The sequence below is a fragment of the Coccinella septempunctata genome, chromosome 2, assembly GCF_907165205.1.
Source record: "Coccinella septempunctata chromosome 2, icCocSept1.1, whole genome shotgun sequence".
Classification (NCBI taxonomy): Eukaryota; Metazoa; Arthropoda; class Insecta; order Coleoptera; family Coccinellidae; genus Coccinella; species Coccinella septempunctata.
This window is the reverse complement of record NC_058190.1, coordinates 35,033,463-35,046,949: the sequence shown is the minus strand read 5'-3', so window position 1 is coordinate 35,046,949 and position 13,487 is coordinate 35,033,463. Positions and strand designations below refer to the sequence as shown.

The 13,487-nt window shown below is 33.2% G+C and overlaps 4 protein-coding genes across 4 annotated transcripts; 1 reads left to right on the top strand and 3 right to left on the bottom strand.

Annotated features, from left to right (window-relative positions):
- Window positions 1-253: 253 nt before the first annotated feature.
- On the bottom strand, window positions 254-5,413 carry LOC123306401 (inner centromere protein-like). The gene is made up of 6 exons (XM_044888383.1): window positions 5,186-5,413; window positions 3,943-4,048; window positions 2,760-3,769; window positions 1,727-2,166; window positions 1,286-1,527; window positions 254-825 (listed from the first exon to the last, which is right to left on the bottom strand). The coding sequence occupies exons 1-6, from the start codon at window positions 5,282-5,284 to the stop codon at window positions 620-622; spliced, it is 2,103 nt and encodes a 700-aa protein (XP_044744318.1). The 5' UTR covers window positions 5,285-5,413; the 3' UTR covers window positions 254-619.
- Window positions 5,414-5,617: 204 nt separating this feature from the next.
- Window positions 5,618-11,075, top strand: LOC123306403 (GDP-fucose protein O-fucosyltransferase 2). Its single transcript, XM_044888386.1, has 6 exons — window positions 5,618-5,871; window positions 5,944-6,206; window positions 9,141-9,378; window positions 9,691-9,883; window positions 10,218-10,395; window positions 10,649-11,075. Exons 1-6 carry the CDS (start codon window positions 5,720-5,722, stop codon window positions 10,930-10,932), a joined length of 1,308 nt encoding a protein of 435 aa, XP_044744321.1. The 5' UTR covers window positions 5,618-5,719; the 3' UTR covers window positions 10,933-11,075.
- LOC123306402 (piggyBac transposable element-derived protein 4-like) lies at window positions 6,549-8,700 on the bottom strand. Its single transcript, XM_044888385.1, has 2 exons — window positions 8,372-8,700; window positions 6,549-8,317 (listed from the first exon to the last, which is right to left on the bottom strand). Exon 2 carries the CDS (start codon window positions 8,311-8,313, stop codon window positions 6,625-6,627), a length of 1,689 nt encoding a protein of 562 aa, XP_044744320.1. The 5' UTR covers window positions 8,314-8,317; window positions 8,372-8,700; the 3' UTR covers window positions 6,549-6,624.
- Window positions 11,076-11,392: 317 nt separating the features above from the next.
- LOC123306404 (E3 ubiquitin-protein ligase bre1-like) lies at window positions 11,393-12,628 on the bottom strand. The gene has a single exon (XM_044888387.1). It carries the CDS (start codon window positions 12,358-12,360, stop codon window positions 11,539-11,541), a length of 822 nt encoding a protein of 273 aa, XP_044744322.1. The 5' UTR covers window positions 12,361-12,628; the 3' UTR covers window positions 11,393-11,538.
- Between the last annotated feature and the right edge of the window lie 859 nt (window positions 12,629-13,487).

Here is a 13,487-nt window from a genome sequence, read left to right as displayed (position 1 = left end):
AAAAATTGCCCGCATGTTTTAATTTCAGAACTTCATCATCAGTATTAACGGAGACATAAATTTATTTCGATATCGCTATTTTTCCAATTTTTGATAACTCGAAAAAAAAAGTGGCCAAAAATGACCACTACTTGGTTTTCAGAAGGAATGCTACAAAATAGGTTTCTATCTAAAAGGGGTCTTTATCCCTGAGTATCTTACTCAGAAACTAACCCAGCCAAAGGCAAGTTTATTGAAAAAGAAAACAATGTTGTTCTTTGAACAATAATAATTTATTCATTGAAATAGATTACATACTTACGATATTCATAAATTTCAAAAGTGGAAATCTTAATACATAACTGAGAATATTATGTGTTGAAGAAATTCAAAACACAATAGAAAAATATATATATATTAAAAATTAAACAGAAAAATCAAAATGAACTAAGGTCAACCTGCAGAAATATTGAAGATACATTCGCTACTTCCATTTCATAGTGAAATCTAAGACTCTCACATATTCTTAGTATATAACTTGAAGATATTCTTTTTCAAGGTTTATCATCAACATTATTGAATAGTCTTCTGGGCTAAGAAATTATATACACATGGCCAGGCCACGAAATATTTTTTCAATTCAGTTCTCTTCCATTGTAGAAGGTAAAAGTGTGAACCTAGGAGGTCTCTCCCAGTTGGCACTAGAAGTTCTCTTCAGTTTTTTAGGATCAATCCTCTGGAATACATCTCGCAAATCTATATTCTGGGATTGGCAACAGAACAAAGTGTTCTTTATTTTGTGCCCTACAGCATTTTGGATATAATCCTGTTTTCTAACCTGAGTTTCTAGAAGAGAAAATAAGAAATCAGATAATTTCATTAGGACCAATATACAGGGTGGCAAATTTTAAAAGATCCACTGAAATAACTCGTTGGGTAAAGCCTGGATCAGAAAATGTTTCAAATGAAAGTTTCATATAGCGAATTCCATTGGTAGCACTAGTACTGCTTGGATGACAGAACATAAAATTTATATCAGGATATTTTGAAATTATTGCCCTGTTTTTATAAGATACACTCGATGAGCAACAGAACCTATTGAAATTTGCTATAATACCAAATTCCATTGGTAACACAAGATAATCATTTGAAATTATTGTAGCGACATTAAACTATGCATTCGCAAATATGCATATATCTTATATATCTTTTTATTTACCCTGAATCGGATAAAATGCTGAAGGAAAAAAGTGTTTCTTTTGACCCCCAGAATCTACTGTAAAATAATAATTTAAAATATACTTACTTGAAGCCCATAATGGTATCTGCTTCCTGTCAGTGTATCGTTCATCATCTGAATCGTAACAATCTAAACATGGTAAAGGTGGTGTAGGCTGCACCATGTATATTGGAGCTCGATCTACAGGCTTGGAGTTACTTTCACTTTCGATTTTCCTCTTTGATTCTATTTTCTCTTGTGCAGCCAATCTTAGTGCTTCTTCCTCTTTCTTTTTTTCTTCTGCTCTCTGCTTTGCCAGTAACCTTTTCCTGTATTGTGAAAGAAAATTAAACACATATATTTGACAATTCAACACAACAAAGAAGGAAAAATCTCCTAAACATCACTTTCTGTGCATAAAAATTAAACAAGATCTTTATTTGAAATAAAGTTTCATGAAGCTTGTTCTGCAGTTAAGAAGAATAATGGAAGTTTCACTGTGAAATATTCCCAAAAAAAATTTTTTACCTTTCATTTTCTTCTTTTAGTAATCTCTGTTTTTCTTCCTTTTGTTGCAGAACCATTTTATATCTTTCTTCTTTAATTCTCTGTTGTTCTAAAGCTTTTTCTTTCTCCCTTTCCAAAGCTTCTTTTTGTTGTTGCTGCACCCGCAAAACTTTCTCCTCATATTTCCTCTTCCTTTCATCTGTCATGGCCTGTTTCAACATTTCTTTCTTTTTGAGTTCTTTCTCCTTCTCTAACCGCCTAAGTTCCCTTTCTTTGAAGTCATGTCCAGACTTAGGGGTTGCTGATTTACTGACGGACATACTATTATTTAACATAGAACTTTTCTGGCCAATGTATTTCCCTATTTTTGAAGCACTTGAAGGGTTGATTTTGCATGGATTTGTAGAACTATTGCCAATAAAACCTTTAGCTTTTTCTTTAACGTTTCCTTTATTTTCCTCCTACAACATAATTCTGTTTAAGGTGTTGTTGTTTAGATCAATTCCTGTGTCAATACAAAAGATTGTTAGAAAAATTTAAACTTTTTTGAGAAAAAAATCACAAAATCTGTTTCAGAAGATTCAGAACCTGTAAAAAAAAGATTTTCTGATCTAAAAAAATTTCTGTTCATGTCTGTTTGTAATCTATTATGGACTCGCTAGAAGTCACAGTAGTTGGAATTTGGTTGATTGTCCATTAAGAAACAAGAAGATTTTTGGCGAGAAACCATAGCCAAAATTCGATTTTGGTTTTGGCTAAAAAATCTCTAAGGAACATTGCTTTTACTCGTTATTCAAGCAGTACTCGGCCTACACTGTAGCATAGAACCCAAGTAGTAAAAAATAAATATGAAAAAGAATTACATATATCATCTATGTATTAGTTTCAAGATCTGGTTGTACAGTACAGGTTTAAGCCGATTTCAATGTTAATCGAAGTTCAATCTGACAAAATACAACGGAACTGTTAAAATTTATCTAGGATCAACTTAAAACTTGGCTTAAACATGAACAGTACAGCCTGCCCTAAGTTTTTTACTTAATGGTTTACTCACTATTTCTTTCAAAATTCTACTGGTGTTCATTTTCGAACTCGTTGCTGTATTTTCATTTTTCTGGAACTTCTCAAAAGCTTCAACCTTCTTCTTCACTGGGCTGTTCTCGTATGGGCTGAACACTTGGTTAGGTACCTGTTTGACTTTTGGCTTTGAAGAAGCCGCCTCTTGTTCTTCTATACTTTCATCATCAGTTAACAAGTCATTGGTGTTATTCTCTACAACCTGCTGGGTTTTTGGTTTTTCAATGACAACAGTTTCATTCATCACTCTAGAGATCATACTCTGCTGTTCTTTAGGAGTCTTAACCGATGGAAAAACGAATGTTGCATCAGGTTTGTTTTCCAAATGGGAAACTGCATCTTCATATTCGGTGTGTGTAGATGTGTTAGCTGTTGGCTCTTCCTCTTCTGCCGAATCTGCTTTTGACCTTTTAGTTTCCATCATACCATTTTCATTCTCAGATTCCGATCTATCCCTTTTAGTTCTTGTCTTTGTTCTTGTTGTTCTTGTAGAAGTTGAAGCTTCCTCTGTATCATCTTTGGTATCTACAGTTTTTTTTGTTCTGGTTCTTGTGCTTCTAATTGGCATATCTTCTTCCTTCTTTTTAGTTTTGGTTCTTGTGTTCCTAACTGGAGCAACCTCTAGTTTCTCAAAAGAATCGCTTAAATCAATCACAGGTACTTCAGGATTATCTATTATGACATCCGATGTTCTATCTGTCGTTGAACGTGTTACCCTTTTTGTATCCTCAGAATTTTCAGTTTCTGAATCAATCTCTTGTTTAACTTTTATTTTTGTTACATTAGAAATTTTTTCTTTTTTGACACGTTTGGTTTTTGGGGCAGGCATTTTAGGAGCTGGCATATTCTCAGTATCATCTCTAACAGACTGAACTGAAGCATCACTAGAAATTGATATCTTTTCTTTTTTCACTTTCACTGTATTCACTGATTTATGTTCTTTTCCTACATTAGAGCCGCTGTTTTGTTGATTTGACTCTAAAATTTCTGAAAAAGTAACCATGAAATTTTTTCTTCAAGACTTAGAATGAAATTTCAATAATAAACTATAATCAAATCAAATATATTATAAAGTAATGTTGTATCTCCAAATAACATTTAAAAAAACTTAATTAGTTATGGGGAAGTATGCCAACATTTATAGATCAATTAATTCTCACCTTTGAAGCTTGATGTCTCAACATATTTTGAAATGGGTCCATAATTATTGGTTTTCTGAGCCCGCACCAACATTTTAACAAATTTCTCATATTCCTTAAGCATGACCTGCCAATAACATATGAATCATCAAAAATTAAATTGAAAAGAATTAGGAAAACAGGAAATGATGGAAACAATCGAAATGTGTAAAAAGCAAGTTAATAGATGGTTATTACCACGATTTATTTTGCATTACAGTATATGTTTGTTCTATAGAAAATTCTTTTTGTTCTTTCGCATTTTAGCATATAACATTTCAAACCTCGGTAAAAGGTATGTTAGCTAGAAAAGATGGTGGAATTACATTCCATATGGAAAGGGGAAAAATATTTTTTTTGGAAAAATCATCCTCCAAGCAAGTTGAAATAATAATAAACAAAATGATGAAGGGAAGAATATGTTCATATTTATATTTAAAACTATACATGGAAACTAAATGAATACATTCTACCCAAAATAAACTGCTTGTCAAAAATTGAAGATATTGAATTAATTTGTTGTCTCTTCAGAAAAACACAACTTCCTTCTGAAACTTGCATATATGCGAGTTTTGTAGATTAAAATAATAAGATTTCAAAGAGATGATGTAGTTATTGGCAAAATTCTAAAATTCTATGAAAAAAAAAAGTTCTAAAATTTATAATTCTATAACAACCTCAATTGAAAGTATGATCATGGAGGTGTTGAAGCGCATCCAGCTATGGTCTGTGGGCATCATGTGGTTTCAAGTGTGTTGATACGATTAGGGTCAGGGTATCTTGTATGTAATGCTAGCTGTAGAATATCCTGGTTTTCTCTTGGAGCAATTACCTGCTGCGTTCTATGTAGCAGAGTACAATCATCCAGAAAAACGAAATTTTCGCCAATAGCCAAGTGAAATTTTGGGACTACTCCATCGATAACATAAACATATGTCTGAAAATTCATAGTTTTTGGAAGTACTCATAAATCAGATCTGCCGTAGAAACAAACTCAACCCCAAACCGTATTTTTGCCTCCTCAAAAGGCATGGACTTCTTGAACAGAGCGGCAGTTTCTTCGTTTGTATTATTGAAAATAAAAATATTAAGAAAATACGGAAACTATACATCTTCGGATAACTTCAATCTCTTCAGCTCTTGACGAGCAGTTTATAACATGTAAATGTATGCATTCAACGTTCGTTTATTGAAATGCTGACAAAGTGGTTACTATAATACTCACATCGCAATTCTTTTCAAAGGAGAACACATTATGTTCCAAATACTCAAACTTTTCTTCAATTAGTGATTCCAGAAATTCGTCACATGTTAATTCTTCCATATTGTCCCCAATACCAAAAATATCGGTAATCGGTATTTTATAAACGAAACTTTTCAAAGTTTTAAAACTACAAATGACAAAATGGGTGACCGTTGAGATGTCAGTTGAAGCCACAGACCTTGAATTTTGATGGACGAACGAAAACTTTTACGGATTATTAATAATTTAATAGACGACAATATTTAAATTTTCCTTTATATAAAATTTGGGCCAATTTTAAAATTCCGTATATTTATATGGGAACTGTTTCTACACGCATGAAATGCACAGGGCACATGCACCCTTGCTAATATTTTTCTCTATGATTGGCCATGATTACTTGATTCACTGTCAAAACAAACAGACATAACCATTAATTTTTATTTCCGACAGCTGAAAATTTAATTATTTTATCAAATTCAGGATATTTCGCCTACCAAATACGCTCGACTATCCATGAATGAATATATCATTGTACTCTATTTTTTTATTTTTCTCATTCAAAATACAGTTGCTTACAGAGAATATGAAATAGATCAAGAGGTTTGTTTCAAAGAGGAAGGTTCCTTTCATAACGATTGCTCTCAAATAGAAAATAATAACGAAAGGTATGCATGGCAGATTGTTGCTCGAGAACCAACCTGCTAAACAATTTGTTGAACATATTTTCCGGGTTTTAGGTATATTTTTTATGATGTCAATCCCTCAGAGGGATTCAATTTGAGGAGAGATGTGTACAGGAGGTTTGCGGTACTGGCAAGGCACTTGGCCAACTCCAATAATCCAAAACTGAAAAATTTCAAGTTGGTTTTACCGCCATGGTCCCATTTGTATCACTGGACTTATTCAGATGAGGCAGAATTAATACCATGGGGATATTATTTCGATGTATCCAGCCTGAAAGCATTTGCTCCAGTAATAGAAATGTATGAATTTTTTCAAGGTATGTTTTATGCAGTCACATTATACTTGGTATTTATCTTTCATAAGCTCAATAAAGTAGATTAGGAAATCTACAGAATACCTGCTCTAATATACATTAGCTTAACACGTTGACTGTCCCATGAATCACATATGATTCATAAAAATTATCGCCAGGCGTCCATGAGTCGTATGTGATTCATTTAACGGTCTAGGTAAAAATGGTCACCATTTATGAACGCTACAGTGTGGTCGGTTTATATTGGCGGAAGATCTTGTAGAAGTAGCTTGAATCATACGTAATTCAAGAAACGTCAGCTTCAAGCCTTCCGTTGGACTTGAAAATTCTGAGCATGAACACTTCTCAAATCTCGATTAATTTATTTTCAAAGAAAAATATACAATTTTTAAGGAAGAAATATACGAAAACAAAACAAAGTTCAATGATTCTCCTTGAAACATTGGAGACAAAAGGCTTTTTCACAAGCATTGCATTCAGTGGACACTTGCTTCGTACGTTTGGATGCAAATTCTGAGTCTCGATCATTTTTATTTCTAATGTAGCAATAGTGACATCTTTTACGCCTAATCATTCCATTCGTTCTTCGAGGTATCTCTTCTAAGAAATGTTCCTGGCTAGTTCCTGTCTGCCGACTAGGAGTTGGAACATTTTCTGTATCCAGAATATGGCGCACTAGTTGTTCTAAAAATTCGAGCTGACGAAGTGTTTTGTTAGGATGACTTTCATTGTACATAATACAACTATTAGTTACAACGTATCCACAAATTACTTCCAGAGCTACTTTCTTATACCAAATGAGGGATTTTCTCAGGACACTATAATAACTAGTCATTTGATCAGAAATATCAATGCCTTGTTTTCCTTTGTTATATTCCACAATAATTTTTGGCTTAGATTTTACCACTGAACCTTGCTTATTTGGCACATCTATCATTTCACTTCCTTGATATGTACTCAACATTAGCACATCTCTTTTATCTCGCCACTTCAAGACTGTAATGCCATCCGCCTGCATGCCAAATAATTCGCCTTTGTTTAGTTTGGAATTTATCACTTCTTTTGGTAGATATTTTTTATTTCTTCGGAGAGTGCCACATAAGTCCGTTCCATGAGATTTTAGGTACATTGCTAAGGGTATACTTGTGTACCAGTTGTCAGTAATAAAAACACGACCTTCATTCAGCAATTTTTTTCCAAGACTGACAACTACAGAACCTGGTTTGTCCAAATTTTCCATGGTCTGATCTTTGCCACAATATATCTTCAGATTCCAAACGAATCCTTCAGGTGAACAGAGCTTGTATAGTTTCACGCCATATTTATGAGCTTTTCCTGGGTTGTACTGCAGCCTTCCTCGAAAAAGAATCATAGACTCGTCTATGGCAACAACTTGCCCAGGCATATACAAACTTTGAATGTTTGATACAATGGCCTCAATTAAAGGGGATATTTTGTAGAGACGATCATTATTTTCTCGTGGCACTGAATTATCTGTGAAGTGCCAGCACCTTAGGATCAAGGAGAATCGATTATAACTCATATTTATTTTATGCAAGAGTGGATGATAGTAAAGGATATCTTGTTTCCAATAACATTCTATTTTCGGCAAATTCACAATGCCCATAAATAAAACTACACCCAAAAATCTTTTCATCTCATTTTTGTCTACGTCTTTCCATCTTGCCAATTGATGTTTACGAGTTGTTACTCTAGATTGTAACAACTGATGTGCATACCTATTCGTTTCCACGACCATGATTCTCAAAACATTGTCATCAATGAAACGGAAAAATATATCTGCCGGGGTGGATTTATCGTTTATAGATTCATTTTGGAAGCCTTCATTGCCGCTGAAAGAAATCCTTGGCTGAAGTTGAATATTACGGGACCAATCTAGGTTACACGGATCATTGCTTGTATTAGCGAGTGGTTCATTGTCAAATAATTCTTCATCATGAGATTCGAATTCGAGTTCAATATCCGAATTTTCCTCGATATCAGAAGTCACAAAGACGGTATCGTCTACACTATCGTCACTATTCATTTCAGCGAAAATTTTGTCCATTTCTTCCTCTGATTCTACCTTTGTCAAACCTCTCCTCGACATCTTCCTGCGAAAACACTATGTTAATATACATATTCGAAGAGCAAAATGTTACACTTACCGATACTTCGTTTTCAAAATTCACAATATTTCCTATAGAAGTAAACTAACAAATAACGTCAAAACACTTTGATTTTCAACAAATGAGTCTGTACATAAACTTAGCGGTGTGAATACATCGAGTTAATTCATGTTCACATATGATACAGAGACGTCAAGTATTGAAAAATTAGCCTGAGACGTTCATGAATCACATGTAAATAATCGTCAGTAGGCACGATGCCGGTGGAATATGCGTCATTCGAACTGCATAAGGTGCGGTCACTTCAATTTTCAGATTTTTCCGACCACTTCAACCGCCTGACTGACGATGTTTCCACCATCGGGAGAGTGACTGACGACCATTTTCACTCATAATCATGAATAATTTACATTATTACAAAGTTTCACGTGGAGATCAATCACTTTTTTTTGAGATTTTTCCGGCGAGTTTCACCGCCTCCCACGCCCACGCCTACCGCTATTGGACTGACTGACGCGCGGAACTCATATGTACAAGTGGAGAACTACTCATCCTAAAAAATTCTTGTGAAGATCGATCACTAGTTCAAAAGTGACGCCACCTCCCGGACTATATATTTTATCACTCGAAAGTGACCCTAATCTCTGGTTAAATGTGCTGGACGTGGGGGGTGAAAAAAAATTAGAATAGGGACAGTCAACGTGGTAAAATGTAACACTAAAAATTAAATGTTAATTTTGTCAATTTATTATCTTCACCGCATTAATGATATTTGAAATATTTTGAATATAATATGTTCATTTTCTAGAACAACATAAACCTGGTAAACATTTGACCATAATTGATGAAGTTTATGTGATGAAAAATTGGGATGAAATGATGAGATCTGGTAACTTTATAAACAAATTGGAAGTTTTAAAATGCGATCAAAAAGAGCCAATTTCTTATTTTTACTATACAAATGTTACCTCCAATAATGTTAAATGCATGAGATTTCATGGTCCTTCAACACTTTTGACTGAAATTCTTGCAGCATCTTCAGCAAAGTGAGTAAAAATATATTTCCATAAATGAAACCTCACATTATGATTTAACATAAAATCATCAGTCCTTGTTTTTGTCAACAATAATATTTGTTGGAAATGTATTTCCATTTTTTAAGTTTATACAAATGGGAGTACCTCCACCAAACACTCACTGTTCAAATGCAAAGCATTAAATGCCCTTTAAATACCAAAGCTACCATGTTGTATTTCTGAAAATCATAGTTTTGACTAGAAGATCTACCCATTTCTTATACTCTAGCTCACAATGAAGAGGTTATCCCCCCTCATTTAAAATATAGTAATTTCTTGTAGAACTATTCTCTTTGCACATGCTGAAGTCGCTCTTCATCCAACTTTTGGAGATTCACTTTATTGGACTGCTAGAAGAAGCTTAAGATACAATAAGGAAATGAAAGCTGTTGCTAATGCCTTTAGAGAAAGACATTTATCGTCTACAAATGAAGCAGATAACATTCATTTAGCTGATAATTGGCAAGATGATAAGGTATTTAATTTTACCCTAAAGTGCAAATATTTTGTTGATATTCAGTAAAAACTACGATCATTTGTTGTGTGATGCTTTTTTATTTGCTTGCTTGAAGAATCTAAGTTACAGTTCTTTATTTATGTAATGTGTACATCTAAAATTTCTCAGTGCACATTTCCATTTTTGTTTCATTTCTACAGCTGGATTTTTAAATGTTGCAATTTGTTTTCTAGACTAAATGAGTTTTGTCTTATTTTCTAATTCTTCTACTACTAAATTTCAACAACTAGTGGCTGGATATTGAATGTTTTCTGAAAATTATTACAATTAGTAAAAAAATATTTATTTCTAGCCTAGAAGAAACGCTACAGGAGGACCATATTTAGCAGTCCATATGAGAAGAAGGGATTTTTTTTTTGGGCGTCCTAGAGAGTTGCCCACAATAGAGTTCGTAGCCAAGCAAATTTCAATGAATCTCCAAAAGCTTGGCTTGTCAGTAGTGTTCCTAGCTACAGATGCTCCACCATCAGGTCAGTACTTCTATTATAATTCCATATAATCCCAAATCTTTTCAATGAAATTTCCGATTGGAATTAAATTCAATTGATTAAACTCTTGAATAAAACAACTACATTTCACAATTGATATATAATAAATTAATATTAAACTTAACAAAGATTATAGAGTTAGGTTAGTTCCCTAACCTAAAGTTAGTTTAAATTATGTTTCATCAAGTATCAGCCACATTAATTCAGTCCCTACAATGTTATTCATTCTTTTCAGATGTGGAAGCTTTAAAATACTATCTACCCAAAAACGTAATTCTTGTGAAGTTTACTCCAGAAACAAGATTTGTTGAGCACTATAAAGATGGTGGCACCGCCATCATAGACCAATTACTTTGCGCTCATGCTAGATACTTTATAGGTACAGGGGAAAGTACATTCACCTTCAGAATTTTTGAGGAGAGGGAAATATTAGGTTTTCCACAAGAGGCTACATTCAACATATTATGTGCCAATGAAAATAACTGTAAAAAACCTACAGTTTGGAAAATCGTGTATTAATTCATTTTACTAATGTAACAAAAATTTTAACTAGTCAGGATATACAATCTCCTACTTTAATATGCAGTTCTTTATTTTTCCATATACTCCAGTGTTAATGACAATAATAACATTAATTTTTTAATAAAAATTCCAAAACTTCATCTCTGAATATTATTCATTTTTGCATATCAAAAAGTGATCTATAATGCATATTTTCCCACATATTAGAAAACAGGAAAACATAATCATTGTGTGGTTCATTAAGGGAGTCAATCTATTGTATCATCGCAACTGTACAATTCAGAACCGTTGTGAAGCACTCTACAAACAAGCCTGCTACTACTCTTGCTACGTATAAAACAAGCTGAAGGACCTCAGGTCAATTGTACAACCAAGCCTTAATGACTATACAAAGAGTACTCTACATGAATTATTTCCGCTGGTAGCCTACATCATTATAATAAAGAATTAATAAGTCTAATATTGGAAATCTTTATTTGAAACAAATTTGTTTTTCTCAAAAAAAAAAAAATATCAAAAAAAAATCCAATTTCAATAGTGAAGAACAACAAAGGCATTGTCAATAGATATTAAAAACATTTACATGGAAAGTACATTAAGTATTCAAATATATATAGGTATTATATTCTTCTTATTCACTGCTTTCCTGCAAGTGGGACATTTCTTAACTGTTGTTGCAACTCTTTCAATACAAATTTTACAAAATAGATGGCCACATTTAGTTGTCACAACTTGTTTCTCAGAAAAGCTTTCATAACAAATTGGACATTCACCCAATCCTTTGTCCTTACTCTCATTTTCTTTATTAACGAGTTCCTTATTTTTTACCACCTCTTGCGTTTCCTGAGTCTTGCTTCCAGTAAACTTTTCAAGAATAGCATTTGCATTTTTGAGGATATCTTCTGTTTCTTTACAATAATTTTTTATATCTTCCATGGTGCTTAATTCGTTAACCTCTCCATCCGCATCTATGACATTCTCATTACCAGCAGACTTGGCAATTGATTCTTCAATTAGCGATGAACAAGGTTTACTTGGAGCAGAATTTCTATAAGCATCATTGCTGGTAGTGGTAGAACTTGGTAATACATCATCTTCATCATCAGACAATAAACCACTGGACTTGAAAAAACTGTCTACTTTACTGCATGCATTCTCATTGATTGTCCTAGATCTAGAGACTACTGTTGATAGACATTCATCATCTGAATCATCCAAAACAATAACACTATTATTGATATTCTGGGGGATCTGGGGGGCCTCAGAAGTGGTTTTTTTTGTGTTAGCCCTTCTCCTCCTAGCTGGTGGACTGTCGGTTAAATCAGTAGGTAAGTCAAAAGGAAATCCAAATTCAAGAAAGTTAAGAAATCCAGCCAGTCCTGATAATTGAGACCTTCTTCTTCTACTCCTAGTAGCTCTTGGCATATTTTCAGTTTTCGAGTCTGACGAAATTTATAACAGAGACCAACTCTTTGATACCTTCACTTGTCCTGCAAGAATGTCGAACCACTTATTTTATTTATGAAATTCCGTAGAAATGCCAAATAACGTTTTCAACAATTTGATTGCTCAAAACATAGAACAAGAATATACACAATCAGAGCAATCTTATAAAAAATATGAATAAATATCGTCTCACAAATATGTTTTCAGAATCAGACACAACAAATATCATAGAATATAATTTATAACGGTCATAAAGTCATAGACTCATAGAGCATTTGTCTATGACATTGAACTCCCATAGAGTTCAATGGTCTATGATGAGAATAATAATCTGTGGTTAACCATAGAATTAATAGAAATGATTCATCTTCCTCTTTATTAATAGTGTCTTCTCTTTTGAAGAAGTGAACTAGCTGTGAAAAGTCGTATTTTCGAAGTAGAGCACCGTTTTAAATAACTCCATGAATGATTTAGGTAAAAATGTACACCTCCGATTCTGTCGTCGATTTTTTTTAGTATTGTATGAAAAATGGATTGGTATATGTCTCAACTTCTGGAGACTTGTAGTTTGGGAGGTATGATTTTATTAAGTTCTTATGAATATTGCGAATATTCGGTATAAATCAGTCGAATTGTAATATTTTCCCTGTTCAGCGCTTGAAAAACTAAGATCCAATCGTTTATTCGTTTTATCAATATCTCAAAATGGTGTTTTTATGTACAAATATGATTTCTCACTGTCCCTTATATTTTTTCATAGTTCCAAAACTAATCCTACTGAAAATCTTTTGTACTTCAATTACAAGTTTTATGGATTTTATAAAGTATCGGCCACATGAATTCAATAATATTTGAATTGATGTGGCCGATACTTGATGAAGATCGATAATTGAACTTGAAACATATTATACGATTTTCACAAAATGAGTTTACCTTCACCCTACTGAAGATGCTATTGTGATAGCGAATCATGCGTCGTGCTTTAAACACTCATTTAGTGAAAATGTACAAGTACAATCATATTTTATTATCAGAGGCTCATCTATTGGGATTCTTTTATTATTGCACATTTTGAATAAATGCTAACTGAATGATTTATGTTGATT

Excerpts from the sequence above, each read along its gene's own strand:
- LOC123306404 (XM_044888387.1), bottom strand. The coding sequence starts at position 12,360 with ATGCCAAGAGCTACTAGGAGTAGAAGAAGAAGGTCTCAATTATCAGGA.
- LOC123306402 (XM_044888385.1), bottom strand. The coding sequence starts at position 8,313 with ATGTCGAGGAGAGGTTTGACAAAGGTAGAATCAGAGGAAGAAATGGAC.
- LOC123306401 (XM_044888383.1), bottom strand. The coding sequence starts at position 5,284 with ATGGAAGAATTAACATGTGACGAATTTCTGGAATCACTAATTGAAGAA. Across the intron at positions 1,528-1,726 it reads CTAAAAGAAGAAAATGAAAG|GAAAAGGTTACTGGCAAAGC; the intron begins GTAAAAAATTTT and ends TTCACAATACAG. Across the intron at positions 826-1,285 it reads GATACCATTATGGGCTTCAA|AAACTCAGGTTAGAAAACAG; the intron begins GTAAGTATATTT and ends TTTCTCTTCTAG.
- LOC123306403 (XM_044888386.1), top strand. The coding sequence starts at position 5,720 with ATGAATGAATATATCATTGTACTCTATTTTTTTATTTTTCTCATTCAA. Across the intron at positions 5,872-5,943 it reads ATAGAAAATAATAACGAAAG|GTATATTTTTTATGATGTCA; the intron begins GTATGCATGGCA and ends TCCGGGTTTTAG. Across the intron at positions 9,379-9,690 it reads CTTGCAGCATCTTCAGCAAA|AACTATTCTCTTTGCACATG; the intron begins GTGAGTAAAAAT and ends AATTTCTTGTAG.